The 24,278-nt window shown below is 49.4% G+C and overlaps 1 protein-coding gene across 2 annotated transcripts in view; it reads left to right on the top strand.

Annotated features, from left to right (window-relative positions):
* Positions 1-24,278, top strand: part of PPP6R2 (protein phosphatase 6 regulatory subunit 2) — a 367,586-nt gene that overhangs the window by 259,184 nt on the left and 84,124 nt on the right. For both annotated transcript variants that reach the window (XM_082254944.1, XM_082254943.1), the window contains exon 19: positions 13,764-13,852. In XM_082254944.1, the coding sequence (XP_082111070.1) occupies positions 13,764-13,852 (89 nt within the window). The remainder of the gene's footprint in view (positions 1-13,763; positions 13,853-24,278) is intronic.

The raw sequence follows: 24,278 nt of genomic DNA, 5'->3' as shown, positions 1-24,278 counted from the left end.
GCCGACATTACTGAAGAGAGCCCTGTGTTGGTAAACCAACACAGGGCTCTCTTCTCATATTAGGAAGTAAAAAACAGCACATTGCTTAATAAAAAAAAAAAATGATTTTGACAGGTACCCGACTCCCGCAAGCTGTCACAGCCAGATACCCACAGTTAACATGCCAGAGACAGACAACAGGAGTGGAGAACGGCTGGGTGAGCCCATCGCTGGATCGTGAGATAGGCGAGTGGCTGTTAAGTCAGCTACAGTTTTTGTAGCTGCTGACTTATTTTTACACAGGAAACTGGATTTCCTCTTTTAGGTGCGCATTCATGTGGCCTATTTAGGCTCTACATCGGCAAGAATTAGTGTTTCTCTATCGCTCATTGACAGACGTATTCCTCGGTGATTCAACACCCTCGGGTTATGCTGCCCTCTACAGGAGTAGGACTAGACAGGAAAGAAAACGTTCTGGCCACACCCTAGGGGCAGTCCCAGAGGGTATATCCTCTCACTTCCTGCTCTAGCAAATCAGTTTTTTTTCTGTCTAGTTAGGAGTAAGGACCCTAGATACCTTGCTGGGATCTTCGGTCCTGGCAGGATTTTTTTCTTAGAAAAGATTTTTTAGACAGCTTTTTTCTCCAGTGTTCCTGTGAGATCTTCAAGCAAGAAAGCTGAACTGGGCGACGGGCTGGATGTTGAGATCCAGTGGTCACCCCAGTTCAGCCTACGAGCGCGTGCAGGCCATAGCTCCACGCTGGGTCGGCCGCGACATAGTCCCACTGGATGGGGACTGACCCTGCGAGTTAAACGTCTCGCTGAAACGCCAAAGACCATGAGTCACGGCGTCCGTATTGGTCGACAGCCCTCCTACCTCGGTGGAGAGGGGTACTGTCAGGAGTTGGCGCCCGCCTGGTTCCGGTATGGTGAGTAGTATGTTCCCCCTTTCCCCCTGACGGGTCTTGTGAACGCGGGCCCCTCTCTGTAATGGTAAGGATGGGTTCCCCTCTATCCTATAACATGTCACAGATCCCCCTAATTGAGTGTGATTTTTGTGTACAAGAAGCCAGGAGGCTTGGTTTGGGAGCTGACAATCTAATTGTAAAAATGTGAAAATGATTGTAGTCAGTGGCAGTACTGGAACTTTACTGTGATAGTATAAGGTATCCTACCTGTCAGAAGCCACAGGGCGATGTCTATACATGTATACTGCATTCCAGATCATTCCTCCAGCTAAGCAGATGCCTCCCGACGGCCACGGACCGCATACGGCCCGCCAGGGTCCGGTACCGCCGACCATGCTGACCACCATGAGGGTGAAGGGTTGTGAGGCCGAGATCCTTCTGCAGACATGCCGCTATTCTGTGCAGGCCGCCGCCATTGTCTGGTAGATCGCACAAGGCCGCCATTTTGGTGTAGCCTCGTGTCTCCAGCATGGGGGCGGCCATGTTTGAGGTGACTCAAACACCTCATGGAGCCAGGGGGAGGCGCCGGCAGGCGTGTTAAGGGTCGGAGCCGCCTCCTTTACCCAGGAAATAGGGCCAAAGACTTCCTGTCTGTAACAAGACAAGCACTGAGGAAGCTGATGAAAACTTCTGTGCATCAGGGATGAGCCTTGGGGTCTCTCTCTCGGGTCCAAAAAGGCAGGTAACACTGAGGGGCGCTGTTGCGACTGGGGGACACAAAAAAAAAAAAAAAAAAGTTTTTTACTTTGTCATTTTTTGTTGCTGGCAAGTGTCTTGTATAATCATTGACCCTGCCGCATAGGTATCCCCACCTGATCCCCTCAAGGTGGCCGCAGGACCCTCCAGTACCCCACTTGTTTTTAATGCATTATCGGCAGTTTTGGAGTCTTTGGTATCCCGGGTGGAGGTGGCCTGTCAGGGACGGGGGTCAAGAAGCGACCCCCGCCTACCCCTATTGTTTATCAGATACTTCAGGGGCTGTTGTCTCAGGTAATATCTCCTCAGCAGTGAGGAGCACGTTTCTGCCTCCGCCATAGCACAAGAGTGGTGGATGCACTAGTTGTGTCCGTCCGGGAAACCTTTAGTCTTGAGGTTACACCGGCAGAGGTAGCTGAGACTGAGATTCCTTTTTGGTACTTGTTAGCCTACCAAAAGGGCGAAGGATTTTCCTTTACCCAAATGGGGTCGTTTTGAAACGAACCCCTGTTATTTCCAAACGCATGGCTAGGTGCTATCCGTTTGAGGAATTCCTCTTTATAGGATAGACGGTACCACCTGCTGTCTTGCCACAGACTGTTAGGATAAAAGGACCTCGTAACAACGAGGACCTTCCTTTTCTGCTCATAAAGAGTTGTTCGTTCCGCGAGGGCGGGCGATAAGGCGAAACCCTCCAAAGCCCCTTTAGAGGGGTTTCAAAGGGCGCTGGTCGGCTAAACAAAAAGTCCGGCTCAGCCAAGCCTGAAGATACAGCCTGATGCGCCCCTACCCATCTCTGGGGTGGGGGGGGATGTCTTCACCGGTTTCTGGAGGACACAGGATCGAGTTTCGATCACTTCCACTGGTGCGATTCTTCCCTTCTAACATTGAACGGTTTCAGGGGTTCTATTCGAACCTATTCACTATGCCCAGGAAAGAGGGCAAGGTGCGTCCAAATCTGGACTTGGGAAGAAATAGAGTCCATCCGTACAGTGGTGGCCTCCCTGCATCAGGGGGATTTCCTGGCGTCCATAGACATTTAGGAGGCCTATCTTTATATCCCCATCATCGCAGGACATCAGCGTTTTTTCGCTTTCTCAAAGATCATCCCTGGTTCCCACCAGGAGACTGAACTATCTGGGCCTAAGGTTGGATACATCCTGGGCAAGAGCGTTTCTCCTTGCGGAGAAACTCCAGAAGGTTCAGTCAACGATTCGGATGTTGCTGTCCGTCAATTGGCTGGGACTGATGGTGGCCTTCTTAGAGGTAGTACCGTATACCCAGTCTCATACCCGAATTCTCCTGAAGGAGATTCTTTTTTAATGGAATCAGAATTCCGATTCCCTGGACAATCGGATCCGGTTGAGCGAGCGGACCAGGAAGTCTCCGATGCTCAACCAGGGGAAGTAATTTCTTCCGATAGTATCCAGATTACCAATAAGGGTATCAGAACTGAGAGCGATCAGATTTTGTCTGATTTACTGTATCGAGCAGCTCTAGAGCAGCCCGATTCGGATCCAATCGCATATGGCCTCTTCATCCAGAGGTTTTTCACTAGCTGTCCCTTCATTGGGACATCCCGGATGTGGATCTGTTGGCACCTTGGCTTAACAGGAAGGTGCGGAGGTTTGTAGCTCGCGCCGCGATCCTCTAGCGGACGCAGCAGAAACGCTGATCGCCCCGTGGGGGCAGTATCGGCTACGGCATGCCTTCCATCCTCTAAAGTTTCTGCAGGAACTTCTTCGCAGGATAGAGGTGGAGGGAATTCCAGTTATTTTGGAAATTCCGGACTGACCTCGTCGAGCCTGGTACGCCGACTTGGTGAGGCTAGTCGCGGACGCTCCTTGGAGACTTCCTCTCAGGGAGGATTTGCGGTCTCAGGGACCGATCCTCCATCTTGCTTTACAGTCGCTGGCTTAATGGCCTGGCCATTGAGACCCAGGTACTGTAGGACAAGAGAGTGTCAGCTTCAGTTATTCCTACCTCTAGTTAAAGCAAGGAAAGCGACTTCCAGCACATGGAAGTCTTATATTGCATGGTGTGAATCTATTGGATTTCCCCCACATACCTATTCGGTGACCCGAATTTTGGTCTGTCTGCAACAAGGGGTTGAGCAGAAACTATCCTTGAGCACGATCAAGGGTCAGGTTTTCGGCTTTAGCAATCTTCTTTCAAGAAACCTTTGGCTAATCATTCCTTGGTGCGGAATTTCATCCAGGGGGTGCGACATCTGGCTCCGCCAGTGCGCGCACCCTTACCGCCTGGGATCTTAATTTAGTGTGGTCGGTTCTTCAGAAACTTCTCTTTGAAGATATTAGGGAGATTCCCTTGCTTACATTATCCCAGAAGGTGGCCTTCTTGGTGGCCATTACTTCTGCACGCAGGGTGTCAGAACTGGCCGCATTATCTTGTCGTTCCCCATATCTGGTGGTTCATAGGGATAAGGTGGTTCTTCTTCCGAATCCATCCTTCCTTCCTAAAGTGGTTTTCAGAGTTTTTCATCTGAATAAAAGTATTGTGTTACCTTCCCCGTGTCCTAAGACTAGCCATCCTTGGGAGTTTGCATTACACTCCTTGGATGGGGTTCAGAAGGATACACTTGACTACTATGAACTTGTTTTCGTAAGACGGACTCACTTTTTGTGATCATGGATAGCCCTTGAAGGGGGTTGCCTGTGTCTGCCGCGACCATATCTACATGGATCAGTCAGACGGTGGTACAGGCTTATTCTATTAAGGGTCGGAATCCTCCGTTCCCTGTTAGGGCGCACTTCACTCGAGCGCTCAGTACTTCCTGGGCCTATCGCCATCAGGCGTCAGTGGTCCAGGTATGTAAGGCGGCCACCTGGTCGTCAGTACATACCTTTACAAAATTTGATTGATGAAAGATTGATGTGATGGCATCGGCGGATGCCTCATTTGGCCGCAAGGTTTTGCAGGCCGCAATTTGAGGAGACCGGTGGTCTACCTCGGGGGTTTTTTTCTGTTGAAAAATTTCTGTTGAGTCTCATCATTGAGGATGAGCATTGTAAACTTCTAGTTGGCACCGGTTGGGCCTTCTAGATTGGATTTGATTTCCATTTTCCCACCCCTCATTTGTGGTACTGCTTTGGGACGTCCCAAGGGTGTTGAATCACCGAGGACTATGTCTGTCAATGAGCGATAGAGAAAAATGGTTTTTGTAAAATCTTACCGTAAAATCCTTTTCTCTTAGCTCATTGACAGACGTAGTACCCGCCCCTCTGTTTTTTGAGTTGGTTTGGGTTAAATTCTCTAAACACTGCTTTGTGACATAACTGATTTGCTAGAGCAGGAAGTGAGAGGATATACCCTCTGGGACTGCCCCTAGGGTGTGGCCAGAACGTTTTCTTTCCTGTCTAGTCCTACTCCTGTAGAGGGCAGCATAACCCGAGGGTGTTGAGTCACCGAGGACTACGTCTGTCAATGAGCTAAGAGAAAAGGATTTTACGGTAAGATTTTACAAAAATCCATTTTTCTCTGTGGTTGGTTTGCACAAGTGTTTTTGATTAGCCACAGCCAGCAGCCTGTACAAATCATGACAGGCATCACAGTTGTGAGCATGTGACTGCCCATCTTCGGAATTACATGTGATTAGGGACAGATTTATTCTGCTGTCACGGCCTTCCTTTGCATCCCTCTTACAAAAAATGGGGGTGTGTCGTCTTAAGACATAGGCAGGCAGTGGCTGATGTCACACATGGCAAGGGAGTTAAGTTTCCCTTCTGTACGCACTGTTGTCCTTAATCTCCACCCCTGCCACAGCTGGATGGGTACCAGCTAAGCTGGGCAGCTCATTGCCCTCTCCCATCTTCCGTCTCTCTTGATAGCTGACTCCTTTTATCAGGTCCTAGCAGCCGCTCTCCTCCACCTCGCATAAACCAGCTCCAGCTTCACGTTTCTTCCCAATTGCAGATTCAGAGAAAGGGGATGATAGGTGATCATTTGGATTTCACACAGTGAGGAATTCTGTTCCCCGTCTTTGTACTTTGACAAAGAATCCTACCAGGGGCCTCTATGAAAACTGCAATCAACACAGTGGGGATTGATGGGGGCGTGATGAATATTGAAAGCAGGAGATGCAGGGAAATGTATGGCAATCCAGTATCTTCTAACAGGAAGGTTGGGTTGGGTAGTGTGGTGCAAAACTGACTACGGGAGATACCAGTACATCAGCAAGTAGGAACCTCCGAGTAGGAATCTCAGGGACACAATTTACAATGCCTGCATAAATCTGTTTCTGTGGCTGGCGTGATCAGTTTGAAACCGGAACCCAGGGGAACAGAAGAGCCTTGATTCCTGCACTTTCACATCTCAGATCAGCCCCAATTCCTGCACCTTTACACCTCAGATCAGCCCCAATTCCTACACCTTCAGGCCTCTGAACAGCCCCAGTTCCTGCACCTCCACACCAGCCCCAGTTCCTGCACCTCCACACCAGCCCCAATTCCTGCACCTTTACACCTAGCATCAATTCCAATTCCTGCACCTCTAAATGATCAGTTACCAGTAGCTAGTTAATAACCAGTGCAAAAGGAGAACAGGCAGCTTGGTGCGTCTTGGACCACATCTAGCCTGTCTGATATTAGGGTGCAGTAAAAAATATCTGAGGGCAGGGGATAGGGTCCGCAGTTTGTAGGGCAGTGTACAGAGGCCAGCAGGGCAGAGAATGGGAGGGTCAGTATGTAGGGTGGAGGTGTCCCAGGCTTCCCTCGCATGTCTTAAATGCAGCTGCGTGCCACGGGTTGCCGACCCTTGCTCTATGACCTTCAGAAATACTCTCCTGAATAGAGGCACCTAGATATGGAACATGTACAGTTTATACTGTAGGCATTTTAGTCAGTTTATTTTATCATTTGATTTCACTCAAAATGAAAGCTAGCAAGGAAGTAGATGGAAATGGTTAAAGATAAAAGACAGGAAATCATCATGTATACCCATTACTTTAACTGCTTCCTTACCGCTGGACGTCATATGACGTCCTGGGCTTTAACTGGGGATATCTGAATGATGCCTGCAGCTGCATTTTTTTTCACCTGCGATTCTCTTCTGTTCAGCCGCTTGATCGTTCTTGCAGGCGGCGGGAGGGGACATCCCCCCTCTCGCCACCCTCCAGTGCTTCTATCGGCTTGCCAGGGAAGGAGTCGGCCACCTGCGGAAGTTTACCATCGAGATTGCGAGGAGCAGATGGTCCCCGGCAGTCTCTGACTCTCAGAGGACCGGGCGCGACGTGATGATGTTACGCCTGGCGGTTTCCAATACTGCACTGATCTCGACATTCAGCTGAGATTGTGGCTTTTTTTTTTTTTTTTTATTTCAGACTTTCTAGCCTGTAGGAGAGATCTGAGGTCTTATTGACCCCAGATCTCCCCATAAAGAGGACCTGTCATTCACTATTCCTATTACAAGGGATGTTTACATTCCTTGTAACAGGAATAAAAGTGATAAAAAAAAATTAAAGGGAAAGTGTAAAAATAAAAAAATAGACCATAAAAAAAAAAAAATGTAAAGAGCCCCCATCCCCGCGTGCTCACACGCAGAAGCGAACGCATGCGTATGTCGAGGCCACATATGTAAACGAGGTTCAATCCATACATGTGAGGTATCGCCGTGAACGTTAGAGTGAGAGCAACAATTCTAGCCCAAGACCTCCACTGTAACTCTAAACTGGGCACCTGTAAAATTTGTTAAATCGTCGCCTATAGGGATTTTTAAGTACCGAAGTTTGGCGTCATTCCACGAGTGTGCGCAATTTTAAAGCATGACATGTTAGGTATCTATTTACTCTGCGTAACATCATCTTTCACATTATACAAAAAAATTGGGTAACTTTAGTGTTTTTTTTTTTTTTTTTAATTCACAAAACAGTTTTTCTCTTGCGTCCTTCGACAGTCGCCGCCCGATGGTATTAGCCTTCACTAATGGGTAATGGCGCACTCTGGAGGAGCAGGCTAGGCAGATAATTGATTATCAGGTTAATACAAAAAAACTGTTATACCTCAGCACGCCACTAGGGGGCCATTCCTCAGCCATTACCAGAACCCAATCTGATATTACCTCAGTTTGAAGCTGCCTAGCATCAGGAGTAGAGCTAGGTCTTCCCTGCTGAGACCTGGAGTCTTGGTTTTCTTTATATTTTTTTCTGAATTTATGTGTTTTTACTTCACACAATAGATTTTTATTTTCTCTCACTATCACTAGTTAGTCAGGTATTCCTTTCCTGGAGGACTACAAGTGACTGCAGAGCTGGGCCTCGGACTGGGTATCCTAGATCCTTATGGAGTCCCAGCCTGCCAGCAAACGTCGCAGGTTACTGGTATTCCCAGGCCTCGCAACGACGTGCCCCTCCATATGGGGACGAGCCTGCGGAGCTGCGCTTCGCTGAGGATGTCTCAACCCTTATCGCCCGCGTGTTGCCAGCGTCCCTCCATGACTGACGGCACCCCCACTTAAGGTGGGAGTTCTCCCGTATCTGAGCGGTGCCCACTTCTGGACTGTTGAGTACTGAACCCCCTTGTCCCTGGGAACGTTTGGGGGGTTGTGGGCCCACTCTTAGGGGATAGCAGGGCTGGTGATCTCTGTAGGATTCCCCCTTCTCCCACGGGGGGCGCTGTATGGGGTACTGTAGGGGTCTCCCTGGGGTCCCTGCGGGTAGCCAGAATGTGTTTTGTGCACTAATTTGCCGCCTGTTGGGGCGGCCGCCATATTGTGTGGTGTGCGGAGTCTAAGCTCTGTGTGAGACAGCAGCCATGTGGGGATTCCGCTAGGGCTCCCGGTCGGGCGCCATCTTGGATGTGGGCAACATGCCTAGTAAGGGCAAGTGGCCATTTTCCCTGTGACTTTTGTCATAGACTTTCAATAGGCACCTTTTGTCTGGGCTCGAGGACTGGGCCTCTAGCGATGTGAGGTCACTTCCTCCTTCTTCATGCTTTTTTCCTGTGTAATAATGTGCTGACAGGCTGGGGATTTTTGCTAATCCTTCTGTCATTTTTCAACCAAAACGTTTTTTACTTGTGGCTAGTGTGTTTTCACAGGGTGCTCTTTCTGTTAGTGCAGATTGTGGGGGGGAGGGGTCCGAAGAAACCCCCGATTTAAAGGGCCAGCGTCCCTTTTTCATTTTAAGGCAAAAATGGACTCCCAGGATAATAAATCCCCCGCAGACTTGGTGGGGTCTTCGGGTATACCTGAATCCTCTCCCATGGCCCCATATCTGCTGCTCTCGTGACTTTGGCGTCCCAGGTGAATCTGCTGATGTCGGCACGCTCCTTCATAAAAAAGGCCTTTGCCCTCCCAGTCCTCTGACTCTGAGCCCGAATTGGTTGCCACTGACGATGGTCGCCCTGAGGGGTCCCGGTCCTCCTCTTTGAGAGAGGGGTGGGGGGATCTTCCTCCTCGGTAGCGCGGGGATGCGCTACGATGGATGCTCTCCTTGCTGTCATAACTGAAAATCTCAATCTTAACGATGAGCCAGGTCAGTCAAGTAAGCGGTCCATTTTGTTCCGCAGACCCCAGAAGTCGGGTCAGGCTTTTTTCCTGCCCGGAGGATTTTCGCGAGCTTGTGAATGGCCAGTGGCGGCGCATTTAGCACATGTTGGTGGTGCCTAAGCGTTTTTTCCCTCCGCTCTCCGTTTTTTGGAGGCGGTAAACAAACGTTGGACGGTGTCACCAAGCAGGGGATCACACTGTGTCTAGGCTGAATAAGTCCACCTTGCTGCCAGTAGAGGATTCCCCGGTATTCAGGGATCCGGGTGATAGATGCATGGAAACGCTTGGCCGCCACATTTATCTGGTGTCAGGTTTCCCTGTTGAAACCTGTGTTTTGCCTCAGTGATGGCCTATCAGGTGCTCACAACATGGTGCAAGGGGCTTCGCAGCAGGTTCAGCTCATCCACTCTGTGATGCGGCCTTGGAGGTGGCTCCGTTAGTCGCCCGGTTGTCGGCGGTGGGGATTGCTATCCACCGCATTACCTGGTTGGCGCGGGTCGGTTGACCGCGCGTTCAAAGGACGGTGTCTGATGTCCCCTATGAGGGGGGTCGTCTTTTTGGGGTAACTCTAGATGAGTTGATTAAGGGGCTTACGGGAGTTAAGAGTACTCGACTGCCCCAGGTCACCAAGGGTAAGCCCCCCTCACGCAGAGGGGGTCCTCCTTCAAGACTCAACATGATTGCTTTTTGTGCCTTTGGGACGCAGGAGAAGGGTAATCCCTTCCGACTTCCCGGTGTCTGCGAGCAGCCGGGGTCGGGCTAGCCAAAAGCTGACCAGTCTGGTTCGGCGGCCCAGTCCACCTCTACCTGTAGGGACGCCCTCCCCGTTGTCGGGGTGGGGGAACATCTGCTTTCTTTTCAGGAACCCTGGTTGTCCGGCATTCAGGACAGGTGGGTTCACAAACTGATTTGTTCAGGGTACAAGATCGAGTTTTGATCTCGCCCCGCAGACAGGTTCTTCCTGTCCAATCTCCAGCTGTCCCCTGATGTTCTCAGAGATCTCATGGGGGCTGTGCACAATTTGCTTTCCGGTGATGTCCTCGTTGAGGCCTGGGGACTTCCTGGCTTCCATCGACTTGTGGGATGCGTATCTCCACATCCCTATTTTCGAGGGTCATCAGAGAGGTGAGAGGTCTCCGCTTCGTGGTGGCTGGGGAGCATTACCAGTTCGTGGCGTTGCCTTCCGGTCTCGCTTCGGCTCCCAGGGTTTTCACCAAGGTGTTGGCTCCAGTTCCAGCTTTACTGCGTTTCCGGGGCCTTGCGGTCCTCTGTTACCTGGATGACCTCTTGTTAAGGTCGAACTCATGTGTGATCTTGGCGAAAGATCTGGCCGCGATGGTTTGGACACTTCAGGTGTTTGGGTGGACCGTCATTTTTCAGTTGTCAACACTGACTCTCTCTACTCGTCTCCATTACCTAGGGATGGTCCTGGACCTGCTCAATCTCGGGTCTGCCTTCTGAGGCAAACTCGGGACTCGGCGGGAGGAGATCGGAGCTCTCAGGAACGATGTTCTCTCCTCTTTGCGGACCTGCATGCGGGTTCTGGGCCTGATGGTCTCGGCCTTCGATGCAGTTCCGTTTGCTCAATTTCACACCAGGTCTCTGCAGTGGAGATCCTGGACAGGTGGGTCAGGACACCTCGGTCCTTGGAAAGGAGTATTTCCTTGAGTCATCCAGTGCGGTCGGATCTCCTGTGGTGGCTCAGGTCGCAGTCCTTGACACAGGGTCAGTCCGTCCGACGATTGTCGCCATGGCTGCCAGCCTGTCTGGCTGGGGAGGAGTTCTGGGGACGCTTTGCGCCCGGGGGACGTGGTCGGCGGGGGAGACTTCGCTACCGATCATTGTCTTGGAGCTCCGAGCAATCAAGCTTTGTCTGTTTCCGGTGGTCATCTTAGCTTCAGGGGTGTCCGGTGCGGGTACAAACGGACAATGCCACGGCTGTGGCTTATGTCAATCACCAAGGGGGCATGATGAGTGCCTGGGCGGCCAAGGGAGTGGCCGAGATTCTGTCCTGGGCTGAATCGCATGTACCTGCGTTCTCAGCCATTCTCATTCTGGGTGTGGAACACTGGCAGGCGGACTATCTGGGTCGCCAGACTTTGGACCGAGGGGAGTGGTCCCTTTGTCAGTAGGTGGTTCACCTCCTGTGCGCCCGGTGGGGGACCACGGGCATGGAATTGTTTGCGTCCCGTCTCCGCAAAGGGGTGGTAAGGTTCGTGGCCAAGAACTCAGGTTCCTCTGGCAGACGCCGCGGACGCGTTGCTGGTGCCTTGGCACTACTGTCGGCTACTGTATGCTTTTTCCTCCGATTCAACTCTTGTCCAGGTTCCTCCGCAGGTTGGCGTCGGAACGGATGTCAGTCATTCTGGTGGCCCCGGACGGGCCTCGCCAGTCCTGGTACGCGGACGTCGTTCTGATGGTCTTCGAACCTCGCTGGCGGCTTCCGCTGCCAGACGATCTTCTGTCTCAAGGACCAATCTTCCATTCTGTTTTTACAGTCTCTGGCTTCATCGGCATGGCTGTTGAAGGCCAGGTCCTGAGGGACAGATGTCTTAAAGGTTCGCACAGCCACTTCTAGGAAGTTTTCTCAACGCACCTGGAGAGCATATATCGCTTGGTGCGAAGTGCATGGGTTTCACCATCGTTCCTTCTCGGTGACAAAGGTCTTGGCCTTCCTGCAGAAGGGCGTGGATCAGCATCTGGTGCTGACTACGGTCAAGGGTCAGTTGTCGGCCTTGGCCGTCCTTTTTTTTTTTTTTTTTTTTTCCAACGACCTTTGGCGTCGCCTTCTTGGGTCCGCACCTTCATTCAAGAAGGGCGGCATTTGGCTTCCCCAAGGAGAGCTCTCTTGCTTCCCTGGGACCGAAAATGGGTTTTTGTCAGGGTTACAACAAACCTCCCTTCGAGAAAATCAGAGAGATTTTTCTGTCTTTGTTGTCACAGAAAGTTGCCTTCACGGCTATCACGTCGGCTCGCAGAGGGTCTGCATTGGCGGCCTTGTCCTGCCGTTCTCCTTATCTGGTATTTCATAGAGATAAGGTAGCTCTGCGACCGACTCAGTATTTTCTTTCCACTGTGGTTTTTTTCTTTCCACCTCAATGAAGAAAATGTTGTGTGCACAACCCTAGCATCCTACGGAGTTTGCCTTGCATTCTCTGGATGTGGTCCGGGGCGGTCAAGGGCTACCTGTCCGCCACGGAGTCGATTCGGCAGTCTGATTTTCTATTTCTTCTTCCTGAGGGATCTCGGAAGGGATCGGCCGTCTCCGCAGCGACCATTTCTGTGTGAATCAGACAGACGATTGTTCAGGCCTTTTCCATCGCGGGTCAGGTTCCTCCTTTCCCGGTTAAGGCCCATTCTACTCGAGCCATTAGTGCCTCTTGGGCTTTTCACCATCAGGCGTCTGTGGCTCAGGTGTGCAAGGTGGCGACCTGGTCGTTCGTACACATTTTCGCAAGTTTTCCAAGCTTGCTTTTGGCATCTTCGGATGCTTCCTTTGGCCGCACAGGTTTGAGTGGGGCAGTTGTTCAAGGGGACATTATTTTTTCTGTCCCTCCTTATGGGGTGTTCTATTCTGGGTTTGTTCCAGTTTTTTCCTGTGGGCTCAGGTTGTTACTGGCCCGGCTATTTGCGTTACCTTCTAAATTGGTTGCGTTGCTTTCCCACCCCTCATACCTGCACTGCTTTGGGACGTCCCATTAGTGAAGGCTAATACCATCGGGCGGCGACTGTCAGAGGACGTAAGAGAAAATAGAATTTTTGTAAGAACTTACCGTAAAATTATTTTCTCTAAATCCTCTGACAGTCGCCGCCCCCACCCCTCTGGATCTGGGGGTTGTTGCCTTCCGGTACTGCTTTGCTACAAACTGAGGTAATATCAGATTGGGTTCTGGTAATGGCTGAGAAATGGCCCCCTAGTGGCGTGCTGAGGTATAACAGTTTTTTGTATTAATCTGATAATCATCTGCCTAGCCTGCTCCTGCAGAGTGCGCCATTACCCATTAGTAAAGGCTAATACCATGGGGCGGCGACTGTCAGAGGACTCAGAGAAAATAATTTTACGGTAAGTTCTTACAAAAATTTATATTTTTTTCCCCCCAAAAAAAGGCATATGAAAAATTTCTGCGCAAATATCGTGTGACATAAAAGTTGCAATTACCGCAATTTTATTCCCTAAAAAATATATATATATATATAAATGTATATATATAAAATATATATATGTTTGGGGGTTCCGAGTAATTTTCTAGCAAAAAAATTATCATTTTTACATGTAGCCATGGGTGCCAGAAATCTCCCGGTATGGAAGTGGTTAAAGAGGAGCTCCAGTCTGGAAAAAATAAAATTAAAAGTCAGTTGCTACAAATACTGTAGCGGCTGACTTTTAAATATAAAGAGACCTACCTGTCCAGGGATCACGCAATGTGCTTTGGGTGCAGGCGCTAGCATTGTAAATAAGGGAAACCAGCAGTGAAGCCTTCTGGCTTCACAGCTGGTTGCCTACTGCGCATGCTCAAGTCACGCTTTGCTTTCTGAATAGTCCTGATGTCTCTGGGATATGTGTTCTGTGCATATGCTGCTATTACTCAACAATACCTTTTGATTCTTTCTCCATAGCTCAGAGTCTGGTCCCCGGTGTAGTTCTCCAGTGGATACAGAGAGCAGTGGTTCTGAGGGACATACCAAACAGAGCCAGGAAAAATTCTGTAAGTATTGCTTACACTTTGAAATGCCAAAGAACAGCTCCTAAACAGCCTGTCGAGAAATCCACTGCTCCGGGTGTAAGGTCACAAGAGCTCATCTAGCGCAATACCACCCCAATTCCAAAAAAGTTGGGACACTGTAAAAAAAAAATACATAAAAACAGAATTCAATGCTTCGCAAATATCATAAACCCATATTTTATTCACAATAGAAAACAAACCAAATGTTTAATTTACAATTTTAAGAAAAAAAATATGGTAATTGAGAAATTGATGGCAGCAACACATCCCAAAAAAGGTGAGACAGGGCAACAATAAGCTGGCAAAGTAAGTGGTACTAGCAAGGAGAAGCTGGAAGGACATTTTGCAAAGAATTAGGTTAATTGGCAACAAGTCCATAACATGATTAGTTATAAAAAGAGCATCTTAAAGATTCAGTGTGTCACAGGAGTAAAGATGGGCCGAAGTTCACCAATCTGTGAAAATCTGTCTAAAAAATTGTCAAACAATTTCAGAATAATGTTCCTCAATGTAAAATTGCAATTTTTTTAAAATACACTGCTCAAAAAAATCAAGGAACACTTTTTGATCATATTATAGCATCAAGTCAAGTAAACTCCTGGGATATTAATCTGGTCAGATAAAAAGGTTTGCTGTGTCTCCCAGCAAAGTCTCAAGAGCATGGAGGAGATTCCAGGAGACAGGCAGTTACTTTAGGAGAGCTGGACAGGGCTGTAGAAGGTCCTTAACCCATCACCAGGACCGGTATCTGCAAGGAGGAACAGGATGAGCACTGCCAGAGCCCTACAAAATGACCTCCAGCAGGCCACTGGTGTGAATGTCTCTGACCAAATAATCTGAAACAGACTTCATGAGGGTGACCTGAGGGCCCAAAGTCCTCTAATGCACCCTGTGCTCACTGCCCAGCACCGTGGAGCTCGATTGGCATTTGGCTGGTCCGCCACTGGTGCCCTGTGCTTTTCACTAATAAGAGCAGGTTCACCCTGAGCACATGGGACAGACGTGAAAGAGTCTGAAGAAGCTGTGGAAAACGTTATGCTGCCTGTAACATCATTCAGCATGACCGGTATGATAGTGGGTCAGTGATAGTCTTGGGAGGCAAATCCATGAAGGGACGCACAGACCTCTACAGGCTAGACAATGTCACCCTGACTACCGTTAGATATCGGGGTGAAATCTATGGACCCATTGTCAGACCCTATGCCGGTGCAGTGGGTCCTGGGTTCCTCCTGGTGTACGACAATGCCTGGCCTCATGTGGTGAGAGTATGCAGCCAGTTCCTGGAGGATGAAGGGATTGATACTATTGAATAGCCCCCACGCTCGCCTTACCTAAATCCAATATAATACCTCTGGGACATTGTGTTTTGGTCCATCCGACGCCGCCAGGTTGCACCTCAGTCTGTTCAGGAGCTCAGTGATGCCCTGGTCTAGATCTGGGAGGAAATACCCCAGGACACTATTTGTCGTCTCATTAGGAGCATGCGCCGACGTTGTCAAGCATGCATACAAGCACGGGGAGGGACCATACAAACTACTGAGTACCATTTTGAGTTGCTGCAGTGAAATTTCAGCAAAATGGACTAGCCTGCTGCATCATTTTTTCACTTTGATTTTCGGGGTGTCTTTGAATTCTGCCCACCGTTGGTTGATCATTTTCATTTCCGTCAAACAATGTGGCATCCTTTTGTTCCTAACACGTTACCCAGTCCATATCAGTATAGATATCCAGCATGATATTTTTCCCTATTGAGATCTAATGTATTTTCAAAGTGTTTTTTTATTTTTTTGAGCAGTGTATATCATAAGCCACAGTACATAATATCCTCAAAAGATTCAGAGAATCTGGAAAAATCTCTGTGCACAAGGGACAAGGCCGAAACCCAGTTATTGGATGCCTGTGATCTTTGAGCCCTCAGACTGCACTGCATTAAAAACAGGCATGATTCTGTGATGGGCAGCACTGCATGGGCTCAGGAATATTTCCAAAAATCACTGTCTGTGAACACAGATCGCCATGCCATCCAAAAATTCAAGGTATTGGTCTGTCATACAAAGAAGAAGCCGTATCTGAACATTATCCAGAAATGCAGCCATCTTCTCTGGGCCAAAGCTCACTTAAAATGGTCTGTTGCAAAGTGGTTCTGTGGTGAGATGAATCGAAATTTGACATTCTTTTTGGCAACCAATTGGTGCTGTGCACTCTCGACTAAAGATCAGATGGACCTTCCAGCTTATCAGCGCTCAGTTCAAAAGCCTGCATCTGTGATGGTACGGGGTGCATTAGTGTGGATGGAATGGGCAGGCTGCACATTTGGAAATGCATCATCAATGCTGAAAGATATATCCAGGTGTTAGAGTAGCATATGCACAGGCAAGAATGGGACAACATTCCTCCCCCAGAACTCCAGCAACTGGTCTCTGCTGTTTCCAGACATTTACAGGTTGTTGTTAAAAGAAGAGGGGATGCAACACCGTGGTAAACATGGCCCTGTCCCAACTTTTTGGGTACGTGTTGCTGCCATCCATTTCAAAATTACCTTATTTTTTCTTAAAATTATGCATTTTATCGGTTTAAACAATTATGTTTTCTATTTTCCAATGTGAATAAAATATGATTTTATGAGATTTGCAAATTATTGCATACTGTGTTTTTTTTTTTTTTTGTAGATTTACACAGCGTCCCAACTTTTTTTAAATGGAGGTTGTAAATGTAGCAAAATAGAAGGAATGAGACCGCACTCCATAGAAATCCCACTGGTAAGTTTGTGTATAGCTAGTTGTAGACACCCATCCTTAGGCCATGCTTCTCTGACATGTTTTACCCCACTTAGCATTAAGCCCTAGGAGGAGCAAAACGTGTTAGAGGGGTATGGACTGTGTCTTCAACAGATATACACAATGAACTGGGACTTCCATGGATAGTATAGCATAGTATGTTAAACCTAACTTCGATCCAGGGCCCCTTTCAGTTAAAAAAAATGTAGGGCAAAACCGCCCTAGTACCACAGGAGGGAGCACTGTCCTCTTTCTTTGGGCTGCACATGTACAGTGTGTATTCTCTCTTCTTGTCTCTGTTGAGTTCAGGGACCATGGCAGGAGAGCTTACACACTGTGCATGTGCCTCCGATGCTGTTCCCTCCGGTGGCACTAAGGGGCAGTGTTCCCACAGGCTGCTCTGTCGCTAAATAACTTGACACGAATCACAGGCTGTAGGATTTGGGACTCATCACAGGCTGTAGAAGATTTTAGGAAGACTTTTCAATGCAGTTTTCGTTTACATTCTTTGAATTGAAGGAAAGCCCTGGCAGTAAGGTAGGTTTAACAAATGATGCTGCTATAGCCATACGCAGACATCATAGTGTGCTTCTTGGTAAAGAACGGTTTGCTCTTTTATTCTATTTTGAACCACAAGGTTTATTCATTTTAGCAGACAAAGGACATCCATAAAACATGTTCCTGAAAGAAATCCGAAAGCTGCCGTTACTGGCTTTCTTGTAAAAATACTAGTTGTCTGGCTTCAGGACTTTGGAGTACAGACCCAGAAGCAGTGTGCAGATTAGTGAAGTCAGTACTTCTGATCTGCATAACATTTAAGGTATTTGCCTCAGTGTAATGTAGCTACTCAATCCACAAGGCTGGCAACTTGTTTTTTCGAAAGGCCAGTAAGGGCTTACATTCTCCCTCAAAGCAGGCTTCCTTTATTTAAGATTGAAGGTTGTATATTGTAACAGTATATGATATACAGTAATAGGCTTAAAGTGGTATAAAACCAAACAACAAAAATGTAATTTCTCTTACGTCCTCCGACAGTCGCCGCCCCTTCTTAAGTCTTCACCAATGGGTATTGACCTTTGCTCCGCAGGAGTAGCTAGGCAACAAGAATTGTTAATACAAAAGCTTTTAGCATAGACACACCCCTAGGGGCTGTCCCCTCAGTCAATACCTCCCTGCACCAGCATTCCCAACTCAGTTTGATCTTGCGTAGCTTAGGAGTAGCAGGCTTTCCTATGCTGGGGCTTTAGTCTCAGCCTTCTACCCTTTTTTGATTTCATTTCAAGTATTTTTCTTTTCTTTACTAGCTGTTATTTTGTCAGCTTTAGTTTAGGGTTCTTCGGATGGAGATGTTCATGCGGAGCTGGGTCTCGGACTGGCCGCCCTGGATCTCAGGGCTGAGTGCCAGATGGATCCCCAGCCTGCCATCGAGCGTTCAGCTTAGGTTTGCCCTGGCACATTGAACGACCCATCCCTGTTCGCTGCAGGGATGCTGCCTGTGAGCTGGCTACCTCACTGGACGCCATGCTGCGGTCTGTGGCTGCGGTCCACAAGCGTCCTGGCTGCGGCACTCCCTGTCTGCCTTGATAGCGGTTTGTCGCTGGAGACGGTTCCCCACGCCATCTGGTACGGTAAGCACCTTCTGTGTGGGGACCTTCTGTGTGGGTGTCAGTCTGTGGCTGTGTAGTACCCCCCATGTCTGTGTGAATGCGGGCTCCCTGTCAGATCCCTGTATGGCTGCATTGCCTGTGGGCTGCGAGGGGGGGCCATCCTGCTCTGCTGTGAGTTATGCTCTGGGTGCAGATTTAGGTACAGGCATGTGTTGTGCGGCGGCCGCTGCGGCGATCCGCCATTTTTTTGCTTATATGCTGTGGCCGGCCCTGTCCCTGTACAGCGCCGTGTTTTGGCGCCATTTGCCGCCATTTTGGCGGGCCGCGCTCGTTCGAGCACATGTCGGCGCCATTTTCCTGTAGCCTCATCCCTTAGCCGAGCGGCCATGTTTGCGAAGCCTCATAGGCTATATCAGTCAGCCAGCTATTGCATCACTTCCTTTTTCTCTGGGAACAGCGATCGGTGGCAGCAGCCTGTTCTCTCTCCAGGTTTTTACCTTCTTTGTCCTGTCATTTCTTGCTCAGTGTTATCTATCCCTGCGGGATCGGTGCATACAGTAGTGTTCGGTGGGCTGCGCTCGCCGTGGTGTTAAAGGGCCAGTACCTTTTTTCCTTTTCATTGCTGGGGCATGGATTCTCAGGATAGCAAGTTTCCCCCCGCCCTGGTGGGGGACCAGGGGGCTGATCTGGCCATGGTGGTGGCGTCCTTGGTTTCTCAGGTGCAGATGCTGATGGCTGATCGATCCGCAAAAAGGGCCAGGTTATCCATTTCCTCTGATTCAGAGGGCAATGTGGCTGCTGTGGCTGGTGTACCCTTCTCGGGGTCCCGCTCATCTTTGGACCTTATGGGGTTCGAGGGGGAGGCAGAGGTGGAGGGGGTTGATGTTTCTCCCCCTGGCTCGCCTGAAGAGCTTGCACTCATGAATGAGCTGATTGCCTCCATAAAAGATACCTTGCACCTAGAGGATGAGCCTACTCCTCCTGCTAGGGTGTCCTCTTTTGGAACGCAGAGAACTCGTAAATCTGCGCAGGTTTTTCCCTGCCCTGCTGAATTTCATCATACTGTTAATGAGCAGTGGCGCAATTTAAAGAAGCCCTTTACTGTGCCAAGTAAGTTTAAACTGCTTTATCCGTTTGCGCCCTCCACCGTCGAGCGTTGGTGTGTTGCGCCTCAGGTGGATCACGCGGTGGCCATTTTGAACAAGGCTACTGCGGTTCCTTCTGAGGATAACCCGGTTTTCCGGGACCCTACGGACAGGAGAATGGAGTCTCTTGCCCGTCATGCCTATATGGTTGCTGGTTCTATGCTGAAGCCTATTTTTGCTTCCATTATGGCGGCACAGGCTGTTGCAGATTGGACGAAGATGCTCAGGCGCACCCTGGTGGCTGATTCGGCTCCGCCTACCACGTTGGCTATGGTGGATCAGATCCATCAGGGTGTCATGTACTTGTGTGATGCGGACTTGAATTTAGCTCCCTTGGCTGCGCGCCTGTCCAGCGTGGCGATACTGAACCGTCGTCTGATATGGCTGAAAAATTGGTCGGTCGACCAATCTTCTCGCAAGACGCTGGCGGATTTTCCCTACGCGGGATCTCGTCTTTTTGGCGAGGCTTTGGATACTCTGATAAAAGGGGTTACGGGGGGCAAGAGCACTCTCCTACCCCAGTCTCCCAAGCACAAATCTTTTCGTGGTAAACGGAATTCCTCGTTTAGACCCTCTCAGGGGTCCTTTCGTGCCTTTAGGTCGCAATCTAAGGGCAAGCCCTTCAAAGGCCAAGGTTTCCAGAAGAAGCCGTGGGCAGGGAAGCAGAAGTCCGGCCAGTCCGGTTCAACTTCCCATACCACTTCCGCCTGAAGGGGCGCCCTCACCCGTTTCTGGGGTGGGGGGACGTCTGCGTGGTTTCCTACAACCTTGGCTGACCCACATTCGGGACAGATGGGTTCAGGAAATCGTTCGATCTGGTTACAAGATCGAATTTCTCTCTCGGCCGGCGGGCAGATTTTTTCCCTCAAATCTTCAGCTGTCTCTGGAGCGCTTGCAGGATCTGCACCTGGCGGTGCGGGCCCAAGGGGTGGTTGTTCCGGTGCCTCATCGGGACAGATTTCGGGGGTTTTACTCCAATCTGTTCACTGTGCCCAGAAAGGAGGGCAAGCTGCGTCTGATTCTGGACCTGAAAGCTCTGAACCGCTTTGTGCGGGTTCGCAAGTTCCGCATGGAATCCCTGCGCTCAGTGGTGGCTGCCCTGAGTCCGGGGGAATTCATGGCCTCCATCGATCTGAAGGATGCGTACCTACACATCCCCATTTTCGAGGGTCACCAGAGGTACCTTCGATTCGCCATTGCGGAGGATCACTACCAATTCGTGGCGTTACCTTTCGGTCTCGCTTCGGCTCCGCGGGTTTTTACCAAGGTGCTGGCGCCGGTTCTGGCCCTGTTGCGAGCACAGGACATTGCTGTCTTGGGGTATCTGGACGATATCCTGATAAGGTCAAACGCCAGTCAGAGCCTGGTGACCAACCTGTCCACCACGATGCGGACACTGCAGGAGTTCGGTTGGACTATAAACATTCCGAAGTCGACTCTGTGTCCTTCGGTTCGTCTTCCCTACCTGGGAATGATTCTGGACTCTGTCCAAGCGAAGGTCTTCCTACCGGAAGACAAGCTTCGGACACTTCAGGACGAGGTCAGGTCCCTCAGGGACAACCGGCACTCGTCTCTCCGGACATGCATGAGATGTCTAGGTTTAATGGTCTCTGCTTTCGAGGCGATCCCCTTTGCCCAGTTTCACACGCGGGGTCTCCAAGCTGAGATTCTTGCCGAGTGGGACGGGCAGCCGCAATCCCTGGATCTGCGGATCTCGTTGAGCCACAGCACCAGAAGGGATCTTCTGTGGTGGCTCCAGTCCCCGGCGGTGTCGGGGGTCAAGTGTTTTCGTCCATTGTTGTGGACGGTGATCACCACGGATGCCAGACTGTCGGGCTGGGGTGGTGTTCTGGGCGTTTTGTCCGCCCAGGGAACTTGGTCGGAGGAGGAGTCCTCCCTTCCGATCAACGTTCTGAAATTGAGGGCGATAAAGCTTTGCCTTCTGCGATGGACGGACCGGCTTCAGGGCCGTCCAGTGAGGGTTCAGACGGACAATGCTACCCCGGTGGCCTATGTCAACCATCAAGGGGGCACCAGGAGTGCCCGGGCGGCTCGAGAAGTGGCCGACATTCTGTCTTGGGCCGAGGCGCACGTCCCGGCGATAACGGCAGTTCACATACCGGGGGTGGAGAACTGGCAGGCGGACTATCTGAGTCGCCAGACCCTGGACCAGGGGGAATGGCTCACTCATTACCGCAGTGCGTGAGACTTTAAAAATGAAGGATTCGGCTGATGTAGCAACTAATGTGGCCGTGTCGTTTGGTACGTATAAGTTACTTCGTGCTCCAAAGGTGTTTCCTTATGTACCTTATTTAGACAGGTTTTCCTGTAAGGAATGGAAACAACCAAAATTACCCTTTGTGGTCCCCAAACGTTTTGCTGTACGTTACCCTTTTGAGGAGTCACTTTTTAAAAAAAAGTGAGCTAGTCCACCAGAAGTGGACCTTCCTTTTTCCAGGTTAAATAAAGCAGCTATGATCCCAGTAGAGGAATCCCTGTGTCATGTACCTGGGTGTCCTTGAACCAGGAGGTTCCCGGTTTCGTAGCCTTGCCTGTTCTGGCACGGGGAAGTTCTGGAGTCTTTGCAGTAATTTTCCAGCCTAATGCATTGCTTTGGACCCACCTGCTGCCATCTGTGAACAATGTACAATTTAACCAGCCCATAAATAGCAGCACTTCCTGTTACTCAGTGCCCATTTGTTTGGATTTTCTCCCTGGGTGTACTGTGTGCTGAATTCTTGACTCCTCTGCAGCCTGCCGATTCCGTACTTCACCGACAGCTTGTGTATGAGCTCTGCCTGCCTGACCATTCTTTGGATTTCGTTTGTATATCTCTTTGCCCAATCTGTTGCTGGCCTGACCTCCCTGATTACGTTTTCGCCTGAATCCTCAGCACTCAAGCTCCACTTTGGACTTACACTCACAGGTACCTGATATAACAAACGGGCCATAATGACAGTAGACCCTGCTGAGATTGTTGAGGCGCTTATGCGTCAGGGACAACTGATTGGATCTCATGAACAGCATCTTTCTTCTCTGGACGCTAAGCTAGAAGAACTTTATGCTATGCTGAAGTCTTGTTTGCCTGGCTCCTCAGTATCCTTCCAGACTCCTGCTTCAATCCAACCCACTTCTTCTGTGCCACTCAAATTTCCCTTACCTGAAAAGTTTGGTGATACCCAGTATTGCAGAGGTTTTTCAAAACGTTTGTCGTTTGCATTTCCGCAACAACCCTGGGGCTTTCAGTACTTCTGCCAAAGTGACTTTTGTAATTTCATTATTAAAGGGGGAAGCCCTGGCATGGGTCTCTCCTTACCTGGAACGTAATGATCCCGTGCTGGATGCTGATAGATTTCTGGCTTCTCTTCAGACTGTATTCGACAAGTTAGATAGAGCTTCTGCAGCTGATTGCTCACTTTTGGACATACAACAAGGTACCAGGACTGTGGCACAGTATGCTATTAAGTTTCGTACCCTGGCGGCTGAGAGCAAATGGGACTCAGAGGCATTAAATGCAGCTTTCTGTAAAGGTCTTGCAGATTGCATTAAGGACGAATTGGTCTATAAGGACTCCCTAGAAGATCTTGAAAGATTCAAAGAGTTGTGTGTTTGCCTGGATCTCCGGTATCATGAAAGGTGCTAGGAGAGACTCAGAACTCATAAGCTTCCAAGGTCGCTATATCGCATGGCCCCTAACTTCCAAGCACCACCTCAGCCTGAACCTGAAATTTCAGTTGAATCCAAATCTCCTGTGGAACCCATGGAAGTTTGCCGTGGCACTTAAATTACATTTGCTTGTACTGTGGACTTAAATTACATTTGCTATCTGGTTGCCCAGCCCATCCAGTAAAAGGCAGGGTCTAACCAGTGTCGGAGGAGCTGGGTTAGACCTTACAAGTACTTCAAAACCAAGATTACTGTACCCGCAGTCTTCCACTTGGCCTCTAAACTTGTCTCCTGTGAGGCTTTTGTAGATTCAGGAGCTTCTGGTATATTCCTGGATTACACTTTTGCTAAAGAAAACAACATCCCATTTGTTCCAAAGTCTGTACCCCTGAGCATTACCACCCTGAATGGAGAGCCGTTGGGAGATGGCCTTGTAAAGTTTGAGACCACCACAATCACCCTTCAGGTAGGCACACTCCATAAAGAGGAAATCATCTTGTCTCTTATTGATTCTCCGCTTCTGCTTGTTATCCTTGGCCACCCTTGGTTACAACAACACAACCCGTCCTTTGATTGGGTAAAGGGAGAATTAACCTCTTGGGAGGTCTTCCTGTTATTTGAACGGTTTATCTTGACCCACAAGACTTTCTGGTTGTCTGTTGGCTTCCACAGCCATCCCTCCTACCTTGCCTCATGAACACCATGAATTTGCAGATGTGTTTTGCAAGAAAAAGGAAGAAGTTTTACCTCCACATCGTTCTTTTGACTGTGCGATTAATCTGATCCCTGGAGCATCTCTTCCCAAAGGAAGGACCTATCCCCTTTCACTGCCTGAACAAAAGTCCATGGAGGAATGTGTCAAGGACAACTTGAAAAGGGGTTTTATCCGACCCTCTTCTTCTCCGGTAGGGGAAGGTTTCTTCTTTGTCGAAAAGGATGGGGGTCTTGGACCATGCATAGACTATCAAGAGTTATATCAGATCACTGTAAAAGACTCCTACCCATTGCCTCCTATTCTAGAATTATTTGATGTGCTTAAGGGAGCCATTATCTTCACTAAGCTGGACCTCCGAGGGGCTTATAATCTGGTTCAAATTGGAGAGGGAGATGAGTGGAAGACAGCTTTCAAAACCTGCAATGGACAAAACCTGGTTATGCCGTTTGGACTCTGTAACACCCTGCCGTTTTACGTTTCATGAATGACATTTTTCCT

The sequence above is a fragment of the Pelophylax lessonae genome (assembly GCF_965119305.1).
Source record: "Pelophylax lessonae genome assembly, chromosome: 4".
In the NCBI taxonomy this organism is placed as follows: domain Eukaryota; kingdom Metazoa; phylum Chordata; class Amphibia; order Anura; family Ranidae; genus Pelophylax; species Pelophylax lessonae.
This window is presented reverse-complemented; position numbering and strand designations above follow the sequence as displayed.